The sequence below is a fragment of the Lichenostomus cassidix genome, chromosome 5, assembly GCF_008360975.1.
Source record: "Lichenostomus cassidix isolate B80296 chromosome 5, HeHo_3.0, whole genome shotgun sequence".
Classification (NCBI taxonomy): Eukaryota; Metazoa; Chordata; class Aves; order Passeriformes; family Meliphagidae; genus Lichenostomus; species Lichenostomus cassidix.
Genome location: NC_139486.1, coordinates 15,587,414 through 15,611,345, shown reverse-complemented (window position 1 = coordinate 15,611,345; position 23,932 = coordinate 15,587,414). Strand labels below are relative to the sequence as shown.

Sequence of the window (23,932 nt, the reverse complement as noted above, 5' to 3'; positions counted from 1 at the left end):
CAGACTGACCTGATGAGCACTGCACTATTTGTAATTTTGAAGTCAGCAGTTAATAATGACCTGCTGGAAATTGCTAGGCCAGAGGCACTTTGATGTATAAATATATAATAAATTGATTTAGTGACTTTAGCAGGGGAGGCTTTTTGGATGAAAAGGGAAAAATATTTAGGGGGATAAAGAGTGTTTAAAATTGTTAGAACAGCTGTATGCAATAGTATTCACCTTTTGAATTTTTTTTAAAATTCTTTGGTCTGAAGGGCTATGTATAACCAACCTCTTGTGCTTGTGCCCTTAGGACATTGCAGGCTGACTCTTGCCCAGATGCTTTGGAGATTAGACAGCAGAGATTAGATCAGCCCTCACAGACATGTAGTCTGTCACATAGTCACTGCTTAACACAAATATTGCTTGGCATAGGTAAATATCACATGCAGTGGAAAAAGAAGGATTTTCCATGTGGTATCTAATTTCTCAGAGATCCCATTGCTTCAGATACTACCATTTTAAAAGAGAAGTTTGTGGTAGAACAAACATTGCAGCATCCTATGTGAAGACTAGATGATAGTGTATGTTTTTGTGTGTTACTAGGCTCCCACAGGAGCTTCTTGCAGTCAGCAGTTACCTATTGGAGTGAGGGATGGAAGCAAATTAATTCACTGAAGATAGGCCCATTAGATAGGCTTCTGATCATCCATGAGATAGTTCACCATATAATAAAAGTATTTTTTTCACTAACAGGATCCAAGTCAGCAATATACTTGTGCACATGAGCACATTAATGACAACCGCAGTAATAGTAATAGTAACAATAACAGAAACTATTAAACAACTTCTAAACAGGAAAAATGTCTTCCCAAACCATCTAAAATTCATAGAATCCTGGAGTTATTAAGGTTGCAAAAAACCTTTGAGCTTGAGTCCAGCCATTAACCCAACGCTGCCATGTCCACCACTAAACCATGTTACTAAGCACCACATCTGCACTTTTTTGAATGCTTCAGAGACAGATTCCACTACTTCTGTGAGCAGTTTGTTCCAAACCTTGACCACCCTTGCATGTGTTGGCAAAGAATATTTTTAAACAGAGATGTTTTTAACAAGTTTTTGAATACAAGTTTTGATTAGGGTAGTGCAATCATGCATTTCTTCATACATCCCAGACAGCTTTTTTGTGAATTAAACATCGGTTTCAGATTAGAGCTTCCTAAGTGTCTGACATCACAATAGACAAAATGCTTTGAACTAAAGAGGTAGTTATTAGTTATGTCATCGGTCTTCTTAAAATGCAGTTTTTCTGCATTTTTGAGGAAGTCTTTAAAGATAAAGTGAGGTTTAACAGGCCAGAGTAGAACCACTGATGATACAGTTCATACTGAATGGAGCAAAAGTTCAGCATGACCTCGAAGGAGTTGTGTAAAAGTGGTAAAGTGATTGTATAAAATCCTCATCATTCCCTTCAGGTTTTGTCTCTCCTGTTGTCTGGAGATGATTATCTATTGGTTGGATTTTCCTTGCTCAACTCAGAATATATGAGTGAGAATTCCTTCATTTTGCTTTCAAAAGCACCACTTTAGTAAGTTTGGAGAAAATGTGAGGACCCAGCACAACGCTTTGTTTAAGTACTGTGGCAGTATCAGTAGCCTAAAAAAATCCTGACATTTAAAACTGGCTTCAGGGAAAAGGAAGTTTGCCGACAGTTTCCCAGAATCCCCTCTGGTTTTCTTTGATATATTTTCAGTCCAGGAATAAGGCACGTACATTTTCTAAAGATCAGAGGTTCATGTATTTTTTCAGTACTGTAAAGTGTTCTATGAAGAATAGGATTTCAGTTTTCAGTAGGACTTTCCAATTTGACTGGTTACGGTGTCCTAAGTAAAAAAATCCACTCTAGTATTTTAGGAGCTGCAACTTCAATGGCTGTGAATTGGCCCGACTCCTTTTCTCCCTGCTGTTTTGTAGTCACATTTTTTAGCCTAGTTTGGGATTTGACTTTCTTTCTTCAAATTGCATATTCTAGATATTTTTGCGAGAAGTTTGGTTTTTTCCTGAAAGAGAAGTAAATGTAAGCGAAGTTTAAAGTTTCATCTCTGAGTGATTCACAGTAATTATTTGCCATCTCAAGTTTTCCATTTTGTTCTTTTTTCATCCTCTGTCAACAGGAGTGCTCAGCAGTAAGTGTAGAACTTTAGCAAGCAGAAATAGAGAATGAAGTTGTTACATGAAAACTGTCTCAAACTGTTTCAGTGTACATCCCCTTTGTCAGACATCCAGAGAGATTCATTCTCAGGTGTGGATGTGGTTCAGGCCCATCCTGAAACAGGAGACAATATACAGTTTTTATGGAAACTGCATACAATATCATTCAAACAGCCTTTGCCTTTGGTTTCTGTGTGGGAAAAACACATTCTCTTTAAAAGAGGAATTTCTTTCTAGACCTAACCTTTACACTCTGATGATTATCTTCCAAGAGAAAGGCTCATTTGAAGCTTTACTGTTTGGTTACTCTACAGTTGTTTGAAAACAGGTCTTAAACTTTAAAAAAACACCCCACAGACCAGAATAAAATAGGACGGAACTGGGCAGGCATATGTTGACAACAAGATGTGGTGTTAAAGCCCTTGCATAGCTCAGTGGTCTTTTAGTGCCCAGACTCAGGAAAGCACTTCTGTGCAGCTCTTAATGGATGCTTAAATCCTTTCCATTCTCACATGTTCAGCACCCTTTAAAATACTGTGTGATCTCAGCTCCTGACAATTTCATGGGAATGAAGAGCTACTTCTCTTACAGGATTGGAGCATGAATGCTTTATATAAGTCATGATGGTGTTAGCTAAAACAGGAATAATAATTCCTAGAGCTAAAATGAGATGGCAATAAAGGAGATTAGCAATTCTATCCATTTTTGTCTGGATCCAAAATACAGAGATAACATGTAGGATAGAAGCAAAAAAAATTAACAGTATCTACGTAAAGCATTTAAAATGTTTGTACTACATCAAAACAAGTGTTTGTCTCAATATTCTGACTCCAGCTGTGATTTTATGAAGAAGCCTGGGAAAGAATAAGATGGGACAACTTGAACATTGTTGTTCAGCTGTTTTCACCTCAAGGAATTTCCTGGACTGGGTGTAAAACTTTGATTTAAAATTTCTTCGTGTGTTTCTTCTTCATTAACCTGTCTTATTGTCATTGAATCTTTACAAACATTTAACAGCCACATCATCCTTTGGGAAGGAGTTTCATGATTTTGTGAAGAGCCTTTTACATACTTTGAACCTGACTCCAACTAGCTTTGCCTAATGTCTTCTTTTATTGGAAACACAGTGGACAAGGCAAACCCAGCATATCTCACTTGAACACTCTGCATGCTGTAGCTCTTTGTTAGACAACAAGGTTAAAACACACAAAATTAACCAGGCCAAAATCCATCCAAGTCTAACAAGATAATGGGGAATATCTCTATTCAGTTACAGCTTAATTTTGTTGAATGTTGTCCTGTGTAAACCTATTGTAACTCTGAGAATAAAGCTTGTTTCTGTGTACTGGAGTAAATTCTTTTTTGTAGACCAGTTTCCACTGTACCAAAAATGTGTATTTAAGAGAAAATTATTGGCATAAATCCAAATATGTGAAGTGTGGTAAAGGCACAGGCTGAAAATAGAAATCTGAGTTGTTTGGGACAGATTTCATGGTCTGGAATTTGGAACTTGCATTCTGGAAAATGAAACTTCCGAGAAGAGTATCAGTAGGTTGAAAAATAGTCTGTTTTGGATGAGGATAAGAGGTAAAACCTTGGTATTTTCCAAAGGAAATTTTTTTTTCCTAAGGTCTGTTGCAGGAGAATTGCAATAAAAATATTTTATTATGTCTACTGCCCATTTGGAAGGCTGACAAAGACTGAGCCTCTTTGGGTACTGTTTTACACACTGCATAGCCTTCTTTTGGTGTGATAATACAGAGAGTCTCTTGCCTCCACAATTCCTAAGGGAAGTTGCAGAGCTGAAATCAATAAGAATTTCCTAAGAAGGTGGAGAGTCAACTGCTGTGTTAATTTTCCTAATCACAATTTGAAAGCCATTTTCTAACTTTTTTTACTATTATTATTTTGCAACAGACATTTTTCTGTGGAAACTAATTCTGATGGAAAATTCACAATCTATTTTGTTATATCTGTTTCAGTTGTTTCTATATTGAATCCCATACTTGGGACAAAAATTTGTATTTTTGTTGTTTTTTGGATACTGCACATGACCAGAAATAAATTAAGTTTTCGGATTGTCTAATTTACATATATTGAAGTTCTCCAATCAGTCTGAACTCTGATGAACAGCATTACTTGCTGTGTGGGTTATTACAAAGCTCCTAGTTTAGAGGTATGTGCATTACTTTTACATATTTTCAGGTTGAGGATTGAATTGATTTTGATGATAATATGTGGCTGTAAGTACATCTTTGTAAATATAAAGCTTAATTAGAACCAAGAGGACAGGAGTTTTGAAAATCATTTTGAAGTGGAGAAGACACAGATTGGGGTTTTTGGTTGGTTGGTTGGTTGGTTGGGTTTTCTCCTTCCCAAATGAAAAATGATAGATCTAAAAATATAAAAAGGGAATTAAAAAAGTTTGAAAATTATTAAGTGGAGCATGACAAGAATTTGCAGCCATAACCTTTTTAGGCAAGCCTGGATGTGCCTTTTTTTTCCTCTAAGTTTACCACCAACAAAAAAAACCCCGGAAAAATAGCAATCAATAGTAAACTTCAGGAAGCCTTTCTCATTTCAATTAGAAATACCTTTCCCAGTTTTCAAGTTACCTTAAGAAAGAGATTTATATGAATTCATAAACATACAGTTCTGACGATCCTGTGTGCCCCTAAGATTCATGCCTTTCGGGGATGTTGCAATTTTTTTAGATCAGTCAGCTAATCATTGCTTTGTGTAAGGAGATGCTTCCTTCAGTTGGCAAGGTTTAGGCATAAAGTAACTAATGCAGGGAGCTGAGATCTGGCTTGGCTGCCATGCTTTTAAAGGGAAAACTAAATGGAAAAGCTATCAAGTTCAACTAACTACAATAACTTAGATGTGATTCCTGATGGTGTATTTACAGATTCCAGTCTGTTTAAACTTGAAAAAGTGTTTTCTCTGCAGCTTATTTACTAGGACATGGGGGCTGTCTGCCCTATGTGCCTTTGGAACTTCTGTTTCAGACTAGCTCTGGCTTTGTCCCATGGCCTAAACACCCATCGTTATTTGGAGCACTTTTAATTTTGTGCCTCTGGTTCAGCTTTATACCAAAGGAATATTACTAGTGTAATTACAAGGCTGCTCCATGTTGCAGGCTAAAATAGAGTAAGTTGCAAACCAAAAAACACTAAGTGGGGTCAATCAGTACATTTACTTCAAGAGTACACTGCTGGTCTAAAGGTAAACACAAATGTAGTTTCACAGTTTTATACTGAGCTCCTCTCAGCTCTCTGTGAATGTTGCAAATAGTACAGTATTTTTTTCTGTAAAAGGTAATTTCTTTAGCGCCTTAAGGAAGTATTCATTTCTTCTCAGTGCTGTGATGTATGTTGCTGTCTTTGTACACCAGAACACTATCTGTATGTGAAAGTAATTATTGTGAGCATAACATCTGGAAAGATGACTAGCCCAGGAATGTATTGAAAATTAGCAAAGAGCTCTTTGTTGCAGGGCTGCCATTTCATTTTCAGAAACATTGTAATCAAGCTTTTCTGTAATGATACCTCTCTGAAATACTTGGCATGCTTGGCTTCCAAATATCTGTGGAAACAGAAAAACTGGATGTATAAAGTAGTGAAAACAACTTCTTGCAAAAAAACCCTCATCTTCCTGTTTTACAGCAGACTGATGTGAACAGAATATAGACCAGTGTTGCTTTCTGTAATAAAGCAATATTCTTTCATTATCGTTGTGGGGGGTGCAAAATACACCTTTTCCTCAATTATGTGGGTTGCTGCAGGAGCCTTTAGACCCAGGGCTTAGAGAAGTGGGTGGTACCACTGTTAAAGCAACTGCTCTGAGGTCTTGTCATGGGACAGAACTGCTGTGTATTGAATAATGGCCTTAATAGGAATGATCATTTTCTTCCTTGCAGATGTACTAGGCAGCTACTCAACAGCTGTAAAACAATTTTTTGTAAGCTACAAGCATACTTCACTTTAACATCTTTATCATTAAATCTTTTTAATGATTATTTTAGAGTGGGTGGTCGAAGCCAAAACAACAGAACAGCAAAAGAAAAAAGTAATTTCTGTCTTCAAGCTGTTTATTGATTGTGCATTCATCTAAGCTAGGTGAAATGAATAAAGTCATCAGTTTCCTGATGAAATAAAGTCTCTCACTTCATTGAGGTTGTTGCTGAATGTACTTAAAGTCTTAAAAACTTGACAAGTTACAGCATAAGAGTAGACTTCTTCAGCACTGTGTGCCACAAAGGTTCCATGACCCAGCATAGCAGGAGCTGAAAAGGCCTGAGGCAAAACCAAGGCCAGATATACTTAAGGCTTTCTATAAAAGTTTATAAAAGCTAGCAAACCCTGACACAAGAGAGAAGCCAGTGTAGAATATGTCAGGTAAGCTGCTTTGGCCATGGCAGTTCTGAACTATTCCAGGTTAACTGCAAATGGCCACTCAGCTTCTGCTGTTAACCCAAAAACCCCAGAATTACATGCAGCTGTTCCCCCCAGTCTCAAGCCTAGTTGCCATGTAATGAAAGCACATGTCACTCCCACAAACCCTCTAGCTGTAAAAAGCAGTTTCAACTCAAGACATTGTGTGGGTAAAGCATCACCACTAATAGAGCCAGGAATTCTGTTCTGACACACATCCATTCAAACTCAGCAAAGATAATGGAAAGGCAAGTCCTCCTCCACTAGTACTTAGGTTTTCCTGGAAATGAGCAAGAATAGCAATGCCAGTGGTAAGGCACTATGCTTTCTCAGTTAAGCATTTGTTTGAGTAATTCAGGGTACTAGACAGGATCCCTGACAAGATGCATATTCCCCAGCAGAGACCAAGTGCATTTATTCTCTATCTGTTCTTCAGGCAATTCTGTTTCTTTTATTTATGTTACTGAAAAGAGAAATGGAGCTGCTGTGTGTAGCAGCGCTGAAGTTAGTCAGATTACACCCACACAGATCAGAACTGAATCCATAATTTTTCCTGTCCGTCATCACTGACCCTGCATTTGGAATTATGTGCTGCAGATATTACTGGCCTAGGCCACGCTGACTTGCTGGACTATGAACCAAGCTTAGCAACTTGAGTAGACAAAGAGTACAAATTAACTATCCAGGAGTTTTTAAATAATCCAAACTGTAACAAATTAAGCTGAAGGAGGTATAAATCACCATAGGATATTTTGTAGAATATTTACAGCCTGGTTAATAATTAAAGAGAGAAGTGAGCCAAGAAGTGTCATTTCCTGGACAGAACAGATAAAAGATAACTGTTTTAAAAAACATCTGTGCAGCAATATATGTAACCAGAGGGAAGAAGGTCTTTCCTGTAAAATATGTAATAGATCCTCAGTGACATGTAAGATTCTAGAATTAGAATTGACCCTGGGAGACTTCAGTAGTTTTACGCATTAGAAATTCCACAGCCACAAGCTATAAATGGGAATAAAGAGCAAAGCTTAGTCTAAGATCTGTGGTGAGTTGATGGCATCTCAGAATTCACAAGGAAATCTCAAGTTAAGATGCTGTTTCGTAACTCAAGCAAGAAAATTTAATTCTAGAATATATACAAAAGTAAATGAATAAAGACTTGCATTTGGACCCTTCAAGTTAAATTAGACTAGTAAGTAGCCTCATAAATGATAAAAGCATTATTTGTTTTTAAATGTTTAATACTAAATTTCATTGCATCCTGGTACACATTGGTACAGAAGACTGAGTTCAGTCTAATTAAAATCACTAACAAAATTCCTGTTAAACAAATCTTAAATCCCAAAGTCTTTGTTGAAAGAAATTTACTGGTGAAATTAATAGGAGCTGGTTATTAAGTGTTCTTTATGATGTAGCTAAATAACTTCACTGGAAGATGTACCTGATAATTTTCTTCAATGTTATCAATTGTTTTTATTCAAAATAGCATATTTTACTGGATCTCAAGCATAGCATTATGAGGTAATGATGGAAACCCCTACTTAATTCTAGCATAATTCTAACACAATGTAAAGAAAGCCCAAGCCAAATGGCCATGATGTTGGCTGTGGTACTCTCACTTAGCCTGATAGACAAATTCGTTATCCTACTTGAAGGATACCTCATGAGCTGTATAAATAGTATCCCATTTACTTATTGCCCAGGTATAAAATAATTCTGGTTTATGTATTGAGATTACATTTGCAATACTGTAAATTTTTCAAAAATGACAAGGTGTGTACCTGTCTTCAGCGGTGACAGTTCTCAGGCATTTCTCACCAGTTGATTTGGGAGACCTGTACAAAGGAAGTCACTACCTTGTTTGCTTTTCCAGAAGTTTTTTTTTACTATCTCAAGTTGGTGCTGTAGGTAGATGTAGGGAGTTAACAAATCTAGATTATATAAGTATCAGTTTATTTAAAATTCTGCCCAAGTTAGAACAATAAGGCATGTGAAAAAAAAAAAAAATCAGCTTGTTCATAGGTAGAGTCTTGTGCTTCTGTTTTGTGTTGCTGCACAGAATGTATAAGTTATTTTCATCACTTGGATTTTGGTATTCCTATTGAGGTGAGAGGGTGGGCTCTAAGGTTGTTTGGTTTTGTTGCTGGGTTTTTTTTTTAAATTCTGGATTAGTTGTAATACATTTGAAAGAGCACCAAAACTGACTTAATTTTGGTTTTAAAATCAGCTGTGATTTTAAATCCTTGTAATTCTTCCATGGATTTTCATAGACCTTGGCAGGCATAACAATAAGATGTTGGATGTGCATGCAGAACTTGGCTGAGGGTGACAAAGCCAAGTATAGTTGAAAAGTGCACTGGAAAATGAGCTGACGTGCACAATTGTAAACATCCTTCTGGGATCATCTGCTCTGCTCAAAGAGGTGTGATTGAGCCCAAGAAAGCTAAACTGTTTATTTCCTTTCTTTGTCCTGCAGATGGAAAAATGAACAAAGTTAAATGGCTTTTGACGTGGCCATTGATATTCGTGCTCTTTACCACAATTCCAAACTGCAGCAAACCACGCTGGGAGAAGTGGTTCATGCTGACATTCATCTTGTCCACTCTCTGGATTGCCTTGTTCTCCTACTTCATGGTGTGGATGGTAAGTGTATGTAGCAGGACTTGTACTGAGTGAAATGTGCATCTCAAAGTATGTAAAAATCTTCTGTGCATTTGTTAAAGAAAGGCATGTAATTGTGGTGCAGTCTTCTTAAGCTCATACTATAATTATTTTAATTTTAGAATTTCTGCAGAAATAATTTCACCTTTACTGTATAGGGGCCAATACAGTACAGGAAGGTACTGGAGAGCATTTCTACTTTCCTCAAATGCCTGTCAGGCATTTGAAAACAGCTTTATGTTTCCTCTCATGCAAGATTGTGTTTTCTGTATACTATCTGCAACTTTCTGTATAATTTTTGTGTTGTGAAACAATCCTCTTAACACAGACTGTGTATAAGAAATTCATATGCCAGCCAAAGCCACACACTTACTTCATATTAAATGTCCTCTGGAAGGTCATATTCTGTACCTTGGTTCCATACGTAGATATTCCCTTCACAAATGAGAGAGCTGCTCATTAAGCCTGCAACACATAGTATTTTAAGAGGCAGCTGAACCATAATACCTTGTTACCAGTCTCAGCAGGAAAATCATGCCCACTTGTATTTCTCCTATCTCTGCTTGCCCCTGAAGATAAGGTTTGTCAGTGAGTTCCTAAAATACACCTTTTATTTGGTGAAGGGTCCAATTTCCCTAATGTGATAGACTGGCAAACTATTTCAAGAAAACAACACATAGTCTAGAAGACTTCCATCCTTAGCAGTCTCAGCAGGGAAGCAGTTGCCTGTCCCTGGTTCAATCGTCTCACTCTCACAAGCCTATTTCCTTTTTAGCTGCCTGTTCTTGATGTATTTTCAGCCCTCTTTGGATGTTCCAGCTAAATACAGTTCCCTGTCCTTTCCTAGAGCTCTGCTACAATTTTCAGTGATTCACTAAGCACTTTGAAATCTGCATTTGGAGTATCAGGGGACAATATAACCAGACATGCTCACTTCGGGATTATATTAGAAGTCATGCAAGAAACAAGTTTCTTTTTCATGTGTTGGGTTATAATAAGTTCTTTATATCTCTGCCACTATATTACAATATTATATTGGTTGCAGTCCTTTTGAGAATAGAACCGGTGAGAATCCTGCCATTTGTGGAAAAAAACCCAAACCCCAAGCCCACAGATTAGATCATGTCTCCTTAAAACATCAGTATGTCACTTTAGAACAACAGAAAATTGAGTTTTTGTTTGTTCATAGAATGTTGAATAATAAGACCCAAAGTCCTTTTCCTTTGCACAGGGTTGGTTTTAGGCTGGTTTTTCCACAAGTACCTAATTTGCAGAAATGGATAAGTATTCGGAGTGTATTCCTGTTAGGGTCCACACCAGAAATTAAAGTTAAGAGTATGCTACAATTGTATTGGAATGAGGAGACTTTCCAAATATGATGAGTTAATCTACCTTCCTCCTTGTTCAGGTGACTGTGATTGGATACACCCTTGGGATACCAGATGTGATCATGGGCATTACTTTCCTGGCTGCAGGAACAAGTGTTCCAGACTGCATGGCCAGCTTAATAGTAGCAAGACAAGGTACTGTGTCTGCTGAAGCATAACTGCAATCTTACAGACATGCTTTGTGATTTTCTTCCTCTGCATACAATGCAATTTTATCACTTTATTTTAATTTTATTTTTACTGTTTCAGCACCTTATTAAAAGCCAAAACACTTTGCTAATTAGTGTGAACTGAAAAATTAATCCCTGTCCTATTGGGACTGGGCATTCTAGCATTCTAGAAGGTAATTAAATACTCAGATATGCCATGCATGGTATGTATCAATCAGGGTAAAAAGACAAAAGTCATAGACAAAACTAGAATATCAGCTGTTAAAAACTACATTGAAGACTATATACTGACCAGCACTTCTCCATGTAAAACTTGTACTGATTTCTAGAAGACCTCTCAAACCCAAGGAAGTGAAGTAGTTTAAGAGGATCTGGCAGAAGTGATGTTGCTCCAGGCAGAGTTCTCATCCAAATGCAGACCTCTTTCCCATTGGAACATATGAATAGCTGCACTGGAAAGAGTTTTGGATTACTGACAGCTACATTCTTCTCAGCTGTCCATTTCAAATTGTTAAAGGCTTTCTCATGTATCTTTAAATTTTGATAAGGTTTCTTGATGTTTCCTTTTTTACTTGAAAAATACTGGTAGCAACATCCTTTCCTGCTGTTGAAAAACATTAAAGCTGACACTGTGATCCTCTGTAAAGCAGTAGAATAAGAAAAGGACTTAATTGTATTCTTTTCCACTGTTTGAATTCCCATAGCCCTTTTTTTTTTTTAAATCAGATAATGACATCTCCAGCACACATAATTGGGCAAACAACAAGGGTTTTGCAGTGATAAATTAAGTGCTCAAAAGCCCCACCTTTGTAATTTGAGATAGAAGTAGTGCTATTAAATGTTGCTTGCTTGAAAGGTGTTACATATTTAAAGTATTTAATTTTCCATAATGTATTATTGTGTGCAGAATATTCTCACAAAAGCAGTACTAAAAAGTATTCAGAATTATTATGGAACCACTTTCCTACTAAATTAATTTTGCATGTGTATTAATTAAAGTGAACATATTTTTGCAAGAACAGGGAAAACGTGTTACATTTTTGAATTAACAGACTGCTTCTTTAGCTTAGTACTTTTGTTGTATTAGACAAAAATACTGCAAGGAAAGTGAAGGTAAGCAACAGCTTGGCAAAAAGTGGCTCAACTCCTTTAGACAGTACAGGGACTTTGCACTGCTTGAATTCAAGAGAGTTGTTCACTGACAGAATGCAGACAGATCTCTGATGGTATAGAGAGACTCTACCATAGTTTGGATCCAAAGCATTACCTTTCAGCAGCTTCCTGCTAGAAGATTATGTATTTATGGTATGGTAGTGTCTGTCTCCACTCTGTTTACTCTGAAACTATTTGTGGGTCACATCCCATTTATGTCAGACTTTGTCTTCCTTTCCAGTTCCTTCCTATCCAGTATTCACTTTGTATAAGTGATTCAGTAGTTAGGCCAGTTGGGTCTAAGGGAAATTAGCAGAGACAGAAGAATTTTGCCTTCCTAACATCCATTGACACTGGTGCAGAATGAGATGCCAGCCAGTGGTGAGCATTAGAAGTAGATTTTGAATAATACCTAGGTACTTCACCATCATTCACCTTTCTTTTCCTTTCCTGTAGCACTTTATTGTTCTTGAAGTGAAATTATCACTGATTAAGCCCCACAGAAGTGCTTAATATCTTTGGCTACCATCTGGTTGGTTATTTTCAGGATCTCTTTTCATTCATATGAGATAAAAGTCATGTATCCACATACTAAATCCAGTACGTAATCTTCAGGTTCCCTGTGGCTGCAGACTACCTAGAACAAGACTTTGCCATTGAACTCACATGCTGAATGGATACCACACACCTTGTAAAGGCTTTCCAAGACACAAGGAAGATGTAGTTGGAGTGAGCAATTTTTGCAGGTTTTTCTCAGAAGTCATGCAGATGTTAGGGAAATTGTCTCCCTACCTCAGATGCTCAGTTCAAGGGGGATTGGATCAGTGCAGATCATTCCCCTTTAGTTTCCTCCAGTACACAGAGTAATGGCCATATGCTTTGATTTTATCAGAGTTATTGTAGTTTTTTTCCTCCGCAGGCCTCGGTGACATGGCAGTATCCAATACAGTAGGGAGCAATGTCTTTGACATTCTGGTGGGACTTGGTGTTCCATGGGGTTTGCAAACCATGGCAATCGATTATGGATCAACTGTACGTATAAATCTTTAATTTGCACTTTTATTCTATTTTTTAGAACCTTTGAAAGAAGGCATGCAAATAAAATAAATTTAAAGAAAACCCCAACCTGCTGAGCATGTTATTAGTTGCTGAATAAGGTATTATTTCTTTGCCAAGGAACCCAAAGTTAAGGAAACAATTCTTTTTCCACAAGCTGCAATTAATTTCCATTTTGTCAACTGGAGTACATTACACTGTGTAGTAGAAAAATATTCCCATGGATGGTTCATGGCTCTATCATTTTCTTATTACACAACTTCCAGTAAACCTGTCTCCATGTACTTTAGTATTTTTGTCACCAAAATCAGAATAACAGCATATCTCTCTCTTCTGAGGATTTTTTTACATAAAATCCATTATAAATGCTCACTTCTCTTTTAATGGAGATGGGATTACTTTACATTCGGTTTGATTCCTTAATCTTCCCGTTCTTCATTAGGATACATCTGTTACGGATTTGCATAGTTTAAAATATGTAAGGCACTATTCAGAGCAGAAGGTGGACTTCAAATCAGCAAATTGATGTTTTATCTCCAAAGCACAGTTATATGGTCAGCATTTTAAAAGTCTTTTCTGATTTCCACAGGTCAAAATAAACAGCAAAGGATTGGTTTATTCAGTTGCACTTTTGCTAGGATCAGTGGCACTTACTGTAAGTATTAGACCATCTACAAGTATTCCAATTTGAAAATACTTATTTGGTATTTACATGTTACAGAAGGATGAAATGGAAATACTTAGCATTGATGCTTGTAAAGTATCATTCTTCTAGCAATACCATGAGTGGAAGAGCTACCATTGTCCTCAGTGACAATTGAAATCTGGCATTTGGTGCAAGAGATGCTAGATATGTGTAGGTCGTGTGGATTTCAGTGGCAGTGTTGAAATTGTTGAATCCAATAGTATTTCTGTGGTCCTGTGTCCATACCCCAGGCCTGTCTATATGCTGGGACAACACCTGATGTGCTTCATCATCTTTTGTCCTTGTCTCTGATTTCCAAAACCAGCCTGGAATAATCAAGTGCTGTAGCCTAAACCTTAAATGAAGGCTAGTCTGTGAGGACTGTGAACCCCAGGACTTTGAATACATGCTAAATGTCACTCAGCATAAGACACCCTTGTAACACATGACTTCTTAAGGTGAAACAGTAATTCTGTTTGAAAAGTCAGTTTTGCTGGTACTTAAGGTCTGATCCTGCTTGACTCCCAGGGAACGCTCTGTAGGAAGAATCAAATCAGATATAAGGAACCAAAAAGGTATAAAAATATCCACTTATATTAACATCTTTCACTGATTGCCTGTGGAGGCTTTGTAGAGGAGGGAGTCATCACTGGAGATTTCACACTGTTGCATGACTAGGTCTTACAAAGCTTCACATCACCTGTGCATGACTTAAGTGACAGAATGACCAGGGCTGTTCACTCTGCTACTAACTTCCTAATGTATCTGATCTATAAGGTGTGAGAGCCTGTTCTTTTCTTATCCCCAGTCTGCCATACTGCACAGTTCTTGTGAAACAACACAGATATTCTGTAGACATTTGTATCTGATGTTGCTGCATGCATATTGTTAATCAGCACTTTGGGAAAAAAATGGGAGGATTATGCAGATGTGTTACTGTGCTAGCACTTCATGCTTTTCTGAAAAGAGTCTTTTCGTAACAGAAGCCAGATCACCTGAGTTTGAGGTGTCTTTTACTGTCTGATTTGTTCTGCTGGATACCCTGATTTGCACAGACCCTCCCAGCAACTCAGTGGAGAGTTTTGAGCAAAATAAATAATAATTCAGAGGAATTCAATACCACGGAAAATAGATGTGTTCATGAGGATTTCATTTGCTACCTGTAACTTCAGCAAATCAGCAAGGAAAGCACCTCTTCTGAAGCTGTTGAAAGAATGGTCATTAAGTGCCAGTGTACTACTGGGACATAAAGGATCTGCAGGGGAACGCTTGAGGGAGGGACATTAATTTAGTTTAGTTCATTAAATATTTTGCAAAACAGTTGTAGGACAACTAAGAGTCAGAACAGAGTCAACACCATATGTTGCCTTTCTGATCTATAAAATACTGAGGATATATTTTTGTCTTCCTACAAGATTTCTAATTCAAAAGACTGATTTTTAGCTTACAATGGTTGTTTCCAAAAGTCTCCTTCGGAGTTTAATTAACTGATGATCTGTTTGCTTGCAGGTGTTTGGAATCCACGCAAATAAGTGGAAACTTGACAGGAAATTAGGCATCTATGTATTGCTTCTTTATGCTATTTTCCTGTGTTTATCTATAATGATAGAGTTTAATGTCTTCACCTTTGTCAACTTCCCTATGTGCCGAGAAGAACTTTAAATGACAACAAGGAGAGATACTGAAATTCTTCCGATTATACATGCTGTAAATGACAGGAGGCATTTCACATATCTACCTTCTTTCCATCAGTAATTTGAGTGTCATTCCTGCTTCATCAGCTAACAAGCACTTTTACCTATATGGAAGGAAAACATACCTTTCTTTTAACATGCTAGCTGAAGGCAACCAAAGCATTTTCCTCATCTTTGGGTATTGCTGCTCAGTCATAAAGCTACATGGATCTTACACAGAACTCTAAAAGGACCCATTTCTGGGCGTTCTGTTGTGGTTTTTATTCTCCTTTTGCAGACAATCAACCACCGCCATCAAGTTTAGCAAGAGGATGGGAGAAAAATCTATAGTTCTTTTGTTTGTGACATTTACTTTCCATGGAAGCATAAGAGGCAAGTTCAGAACCTTTCTTGGCTCAGTCACAATATTTAAACTACAGGACCAGAAAGTCCAAGGCACATATCATGGCATGCACTGTTGAGGACATCATTTCCCCCTTCAAGTGCTCTGCTTATAGAGAAACTGCACTGACAGTTTTTGATGGCAGTGTTGGATATTTATCACTCTGTTCAATGAACAATGTGGCAGAGAAAGAAGAGGAAATGGTTGTATGTTGTATCACTTACAATGATGCACACTGGAAGTCGGAGTATCTGCATACTGAAGAAGAGAATTTACATGCAGAAATTCATACTTGAAAAATATGTTTTATTGTTAATGAGGAATGCTGTATATATAAATATAAACTGACATTTGTGGAATAGTATACCACAAGAAAAACTTTGCATTGGCCATTGTAAGCCCATTGTGTAAATTTAGAGGAAACGAAACAAATAAAATATAACTGGGTGCTCAGTAACTATCAGTTACTGTTATCAGCTGGGAGTAGTAGCTGAACATAATCCAGACTTTCTGACAACAAAACCCACCTTGATTATGATTTGGTTTGATTCAGTTTGATTGGTGGGAGGAAGAAGTTTATTTCATCAGCCGAGAAGCTGATGTATTCTTCACCATTTTTTCTTATTCCCAGAAGCTTAATGAAGATGAGTGTCTGACATGGAGCAGTGCAGATAAGAATCACCCTGACAAAAGCAAGTCTGTCAAGAGAATATGGTCCTTGATTTGATTGCATGCAAGTTTTGAAGCATGATAAACTTCTTTTTAACCCCAAGTAGAAGCCAAGTTTTGATATCCTTTCCACCAGCATAAATCTGATATAAGGAATTACTCTGGATATAATTGACAGCAAGATCCAGCCCAGAGTATTAAAATAGTGGGTAACATTCCACATTTTAGCAGTGATATAATTGTGAATCACTGAGACAGCATATTTTGAATTGCTACTAAACTTTAAAAATATTTTGAAGCTATATGTGAGTGATCACATAAAGTTTCTGAAGAAGCACATTTACCTTTATACATAGATTTTTTTAATTTTTTAATGTTTATAAACCAAACCTATCGACTAACAGTTGATGTGTTTTTAAATATATTAATATTTTCCATTGAGGCTATATATAAAAAAATGTGTCAATGAGAATATACTATAAAAACTTAGCAAATAAGCACTTACACAGAAAGTTCCTTCTTTTGACTGGTATGACAAATAATTATGTTCAGCCAGCTGACATGCAGAATACTGTTTACACCAGGCAATGAGTTTACAATTAAAGCTATTTTTAAAATTATTTTAGGATAAGTTAAAGAGTGTATTCTGCTGCTGCACTTTTTTTTAAAGAATTGGGTCCATTACATGTAATTCTAAAGTGAAAAAGAGCAACACATTTGGTATTCGCTTTACATTTTGTTACAAATATCAGTATTAGTATCCATTTAGGGTTTCTTACCTTAATTAAATACTTACATCATTAATCTAAGAACTAAAGATGTACACAAATACAGCATTACTAATATGCTTTATTGAATAGGCAAGAATGGCAGTAAACACATTTTATCTCACGTATGTCAATGACCCCATTTCCAGGCATTCAAGATATTTTTGCTGCAGTATAAAGCTGAGGAGATGGAATTCATGTTCATCTTTGAGTCTTCTGTTGCAGAAAGGCTGTGAAAATGCAGCATACTGCTGCACCACTGTAGGAGCATCCCTCTCTAGTGTTACTCTCTCTCCTGCTGTCTTTCAGGAGAATGGTTTACTGCCGAAAATCTGGTGATGGCTTAGACATGAGACTGAAAGGAGCAGAGAGAGAAGCTGAGTAAATGGGTTTTTTCCTATATTCTGCTGTTGTGTGGTCTTGGATAACTGTCTCCAAGTAAACATTTGCTCTCCTGTGCACAGTTGAGGCAGCCCAGGTGTCTTTACGTAATAGAAAAGTAGTTCCAAAATCTGGTTTTGAATGCCTAGTGATCAGCTGAGCTGACAGAGATGAGGGCATCAAAGTTTATAGTGCCAGATCTAGCAAACTGTACTGTACCTTCATATTTCTGAGCCAGGCAACTTTAGAAGAGTATGGTTACCACTTTTTTTTTCTGTAGCTGCTGACTGTCAGCCCAAATTTGCACAAATTTTGTTTGCTAATTCTATAAGTTCTTCATACATAATTTGGAAGTACTCTGGCTAAACTGAGTATCACCTGCTCCAGAAAACCAGAGTATTGTGTTTTAGTGATAAACAGTCTCAGAATCCAGACCTACCCTTACATCTTGTGGCAGGTCCTGTCATCTACAGCTCTCCCTGAAACATAGACCCACTTCAGGACAATTTATATTGAATTCTAATGCTGCATTTCATGGAGTGGTCTCATCTGCATCTACTGCTATGAGACAGGTATCATGCCATGCTTATCATTATAAATAACATTAGTAGGATTCTCCTTTGACACCACCACATGACCAAGGATGTGTTGTTTGCCAAAGAATTATGCAGAGATGCTGTATCAGGGCCTTGGTGACATGTAATCATATGAGGTAGTTTAAGAATTTCCTAAGTATTACCCATATGCTAAAATAAACAGTTATACACTAAGCCATGCAGGTAAACTGAATGGTCCTAGATCTGATTGACAAATTGTTGTATGCCAGATAAACCCACATCAGAATGTATCAGTAATTCAGGAGGCTGTTGCTGAGTAATAACAGACGAGTGCCTTTCACATGTATACAAAAAACAAAAAAAAAAAAAGAAAAACATTAGCTTGTGTGGTCAGAAACCATTATAAATTTTGTCATTTTCTAGTCAGGAAAAGGAGTGATTTGTGCTTGGCTCTCTGCAGTTAGCACACTTCTGTACTGCAGCTGTTCAGATTGTATCTATAAAGTTTAGTAGCCATTTTGTTTTAACAGCCATTGCAAAAGTTAGCTGGCTGAGTTTGGAATGTATGTCACAATGTTCTGTAAGTTAGTGTTCAGCTCAAGAGTGAAAAGAAAGCTGGTGGATGTGAGAGAGAAAACTGTTAGTGTGATCTGAAATTTGCCAGCATACTAACACTGAAAAGTTACACAACTCAGAAAAAGATATCCCATATCCAGCAAAGCTTAACTTCAATAGGTTTGATTCCATTTTAAAGCTAAGCATCTATCCAAGTGCCTTGCTGGATTGTGTCCTGAGATGACAGAGGAGCATGGTTTTTGGTTTTTTTTAAATCATACTCAGTTCTTTCCATATTCTATTGGTTTTGTAGTCTAGAGATTTTATTTCTTTCTCAAATTAAAAGTTTTGACCAGAATCTGTGGACTTCTGCTCTGCTGGTACCTCTTTGGATTTCCACTCTTGTAAATAAGAGAATTCGTTCCTTGTCTTGGGCTTCAAAATTGTGCATCTGCCCTTGTGTATGAGCAGAGTCAAAACTGAGTTACAGCTGGCCAAAGAGAGCTTTTAGCAGCTCTTTTGTGCTGCAGTTCCTTGGAGTAGCACAGTCCCACACAGACCCATGAGGTGCAATCCTGTCTGTAGCAAGGAACTGGGAGTGTTTTCATTGAGTTCAGTAATGTTTGATTCCCATTATTTGCTGTAACAATTGTACTGCATTATCAAATATTGCTTGAGTAAAGATTTCAAGCTCAGGATGTGCATGTCAAAATCTGAGAAGCTACAGATCTGGTTATCTTAATGTCTGTTTGATGATCTAAGGGCTTCTCTCTGGGCTGGTCTAGCCTAGAAGAACACCTTAAGTCTTCTCAACAGGTACAGCATAGTAAACCATCTTTCTCCTGGCTCAGTCATTGGCGTGCCAATTTTATTTTGTTTTTATATGCTTGCTGCAGCTGTAACAAACAGAAAATTAGCTTCTGGATTTAGATAATATTTGTAAACTTTCTGTCAACATGTAAACAAATGGCAAAGGTCTTTACTAATCTAATACTTTGCAATTATAGGGAAGATTCTATTCTGTCTTCGATTTCCCTTGTGACTCTGCTTTAATTACACTTGTTTCTATTATGTGTTTGCTCTAGTTGCACAAATGCCTCATGAGTTTTGTTGTCTTCCTTTCTTGGACTTCTTGCAATTGTAATGCCATTTACTTGTGTCCTACTGTTAGTTGGTTTTGGTAGAGTTCTTTAAGCTGTAGAAATACTGTCTGATTATTCATGCCAAGGAAAGATCAGACCTAATGTAATATGAAACAGACACTAAAATAACTCTGATAGCCAGGTGAAACCAAAGAATCTTCCTAATTGAAGTACATCACCTTTGAGCATAATGTTCTGTCATTGCAAGCCTCAGATCTCTCTGTTATTTCTGTTAAAACACTCAGAAGAAAATGTCTGCAGCTCATGCACTGGGTACACAATTTTCTTTCTATGACTCTGAATGCTGCATTTTTCATTCTGTTGGGTGGTGAGATTTATGTGATGGTTACAGAGGTAAATGACAGTGTTTAGTTCCAGCAATTCTGTACCAAATTCATTATTATTCCCTTGAACCATTTGGAAAAGTCTGTATGCAAGTGATCAATGTCCTGCTGAAGTAGAGAATGTCATTCAGCTGGTATGTGCATTCCAGTTTCTGACCTACTGTATATATATTTAAAAGCCTCCTTATGAATACCTTTAGCATACACTTTTCTCCCATTTCCCCATGTATGAGGTTCTGATGGTTTTTCCCCAGAGAAGTCTGTGAAATCCTGTACCTGCTTGTCCTGACACGAGATGTGTGTAGCTGCTTCTCCACAGGCCAAGGTGTGTAGTGATTGTGGTAATTTGTTCATCACATGGTTCTGCTTCCTACCATACAGTACACTGTCTGAAAGAAATGAATGATTATGGGAAATTATTGCCATTTGGGTGTTTTCCTAGAAGAAATGCCAATTGGAATTTAATCCTGTTTATTTTTCTGTTTTACTTGCATAAGGAATGTAGGTGATCATTGCTGTCCTATCACTGAGATGGTCTTGATGAACTTGAATGAAAAATATAAAGATTTGTTTACAGCACTAGGCATGGTGACAAATTCTAAAGGTATCAGAATATATGAAAACCAGATATAATCTCTAGAAAGATTAATAACAACTGAGATGCTTCCTTTCAGAGGGTTTTTGTGGAAAGATTATGGCCGTCATTCATACAGCAGTTATGTATGCAAAGAAAACTTGCAAATCTGCTTCCCCAGCAGCACCTGTGTTTCAAATGGCTGTAACTGCAGCAAAGTTATGACCAAATTCTTGACTTCACACTCTTGGAAGTGGTGCCAGTGCTCATTAAGGTCCTGGTAGTTGGCACAAATTAGTATCAGTGGAACTGAGCATAGAATTTGGCTCACAGTATCTCCTCCGTTGAAAGAAATTATTTGAAATCATTTATGGTCTCTAAAATAACTTCTGAACCTTTTAAAAATCTGTGTATCATACTTGCAGGCATTTGCAGTGCACCCTTTGGAGGTGCAATACCTCTTTAAATATTATGAAAACTTTCTAGAACTGCTTACTTTGAAAACAGAAAGGGATGGGTTTGTAAACTGTAAATAACAGAAATCTCTCATGTTATTTATTTTTTCAATGACTGTGACCTTATGCACTGTGAATGCTCTGTGATATGGGGTCCATTGTACAGATAAATATGTCATGAAATCCAAATGGATTTAATGTGATAATTTGTTACAAAATGTTGGCATGATATTTGATTATTTTTGTTGTGAGAATTTTAAAAAATAGTTGACTCAGCATTTATAAAGATTATAGCAGTCAGTATTATAATGCACTATATAAAAATATGTACACTATTAATAAATTATATAAACAAGAGTGTTTGCTGGGTTTTTTTTCTCACATGATGAGCAGATGTGAAACATCTTATATATATTGCCGAAAATCTAAAATTTCAGGACCCAAATAGGATTTGTGTGTGAGTGCCAGAAGGCCCATGTTCTGTGTATTCCATGGAGTATTGCCTGGATCAAGCCATTGTTTGGAGTGAGTTTAGCATATTGGTTTGATATGCAGCAATTCTGAAACACACAGCTTGCTCTTCTGGGACTGGAAAACTGAGAACTCAGTTTGCTGAGAACTCAGTTTGCTGTACTGAGGCAGTGATCCAGAAGAAATTCTGGCAGCCTTAGAGAAATCCCTGATCAAGAGCTTTTTGGCTGCCTCATCCCATGGTATGTTGGTATCCAGCAGGTTCACACTGAGTACTGCATGATGAGGGGCTGGAAATAAGGTCCAAAGGCCACAGAGTACTATTTTCCTTTCCCTGTTCCCTAGGCCCTGGAGACACTCCTTCTTACCCTCGATTGCCCATTTCCATCATCCCCGTGGTCCACCTCAGAGTCTGCAGAGACTCCTGGTATATTGTACATGGTCTGTGGTGCAGTCTGTGCTGGGCTCACAAAAAGCTTTAAATGCAGCTCTTAGAAAAAGAGCAGCTAAGAGTTTATTTGCTTCATCTCATGGCCTGATGTGTTAACAGTTTCATTAGACAAGAGTCTTCTGAATACTCCTCGCCAGTTTACTACCAGGAGATGCAAGTTACCATAAAGCTTGATCTTACTTTTCTTAAGCACTGTGCATGAGACTGGAATCCCTACTGCTGTGTAAACCTGTCATTAGCCACTGTGGGCTTCTGTGCAGCTACAGAAAAGTCTTATGGAAGTGGAGAAAAAGGATGTCCTGCCTTCTTTGAATTTTGCATAAGAGTTCATTCTGTAGTGAATGCTAGGCTAAATTTTTCTAAGCTGAGGAAAGAAAAAGATTCCTTAAGCACAGAATTAACATTTAAGAATCAGAGTCCGAATGTGGTAAGTGCCTCTTGATTTAATTCTTCCATTCTTGACATGGTGACCCACCATGATCTGTTATGTAATAGGCTCTATAAAAGGCACATAATCTATGGATTAGTGACACAGTAGGCATGACAGTTCCTGAGGGCTACTATCACATGCCATATTATTGATGCAGCCACTCCCTACTGTATGGAAAGCAGAACTGTGGTGTAATCTGGGCATATTCTGAAAGCACTTTATTGTAGCTCAAGTGCTCATTGTACTTAATGGCTTCCCCCATAAGCCATTTTTAAACCTTTCCCAGCTGTATAAAACTACAAAAAAAGGCTGCAGGATGTTGTGGCTTAAGATGGACAGGATGAGTAAGTCCTAGAAGAGACATGAATTCCTCCTTTTAGCTTGGATTTGTAACAGAGGAATGTCAATTTGAAGAAACTGGACATTATTTTGTAATTTAGCTTCTGTATAATTGTTTACTTCCAAAGCCTGATACTAGAAGACATTGTCACATTTTAAACCTGTGAAATCTCTGGCTCAAAAAAAACACCTAGTAAAGCTTGGATGAAATTTGTATTCATTTTCATATTTTAAATATTTTACAGAAATACTGAGTATGTTGCAGAAAATAGGAGACATTAAAAAATTAAATTAAATTTTGTCAATATCTTTAACAAATTTCAAAACTTCAAGTTTCTGAAACTGCATTCTTTTCATTGGAAATAATATGAAAGATTTCACTCAAATCATATGAAACTGAGATAGAACCAAAATACTGGAATTTTATATTCTGGTTTTTGCCATTTTTTCCTGGATCTTTTAAATCGTTCTTACACTTTTGTTTCTTCTTCCCTAAAAATATCATTGGAATTGTCTGTTTAGTGTTCTGGATTTGCCTAGGATGGCTGCCTGTTTGTGTGAACAGTTTTGTCCATGTGACCAGGTCCATGCAAGCAGCACAATTTTGCAGTTTTTTATCTCAGCAAAGCAAGGGCAAGTGCTGAGTGTGCCTGGTCCCTGCTGAATTGCAGGGGAGGCAAGTGGAAACTGGGGTAGAGTTGAATTTGCGTGACTCATGTAGGAGACTGTTCCAATGCCAATACCCGAGGTGCATTTCAAAGGTGCTCAGCTGGTGAACCAATCTAGAAGATATTTTTTTCTTGGACCTCTGTGCCCAGAAGCCACAGAAGGATTCGAAGCTGAAATCTGACAAGTCTGCAGTAAGGGATGAGTGAATCTCAGCCAACCAGTTTGTCTAAGAGGACTAAATTTTTCATTGAATGAGTTTGTCGTTGCCTGAAAATGACTCCAGGAGTTGCAGCAAGGAGATCCTTAAAATA

The 23,932-nt window shown here is 37.3% G+C and overlaps 1 protein-coding gene across 2 annotated transcripts in view; it reads left to right on the top strand.

The window, feature by feature from the left end:
• The window catches only part of SLC24A4 (solute carrier family 24 member 4), a 90,057-nt gene extending 68,439 nt beyond the window's left edge, over positions 1-21,618 (top strand). For both annotated transcript variants that reach the window (XM_085061523.1, XM_085061522.1), the window contains exons 13-17: positions 9,106-9,272; positions 10,699-10,813; positions 12,920-13,032; positions 13,646-13,711; positions 15,251-21,618. In XM_085061523.1, the coding sequence (XP_084917649.1) occupies positions 9,106-9,272; positions 10,699-10,813; positions 12,920-13,032; positions 13,646-13,711; positions 15,251-15,403 (614 nt within the window). In that variant the 3' untranslated portion in view covers positions 15,404-21,618. The remainder of the gene's footprint in view (positions 1-9,105; positions 9,273-10,698; positions 10,814-12,919; positions 13,033-13,645; positions 13,712-15,250) is intronic.
• Positions 21,619-23,932: the final 2,314 nt, after the last annotated feature.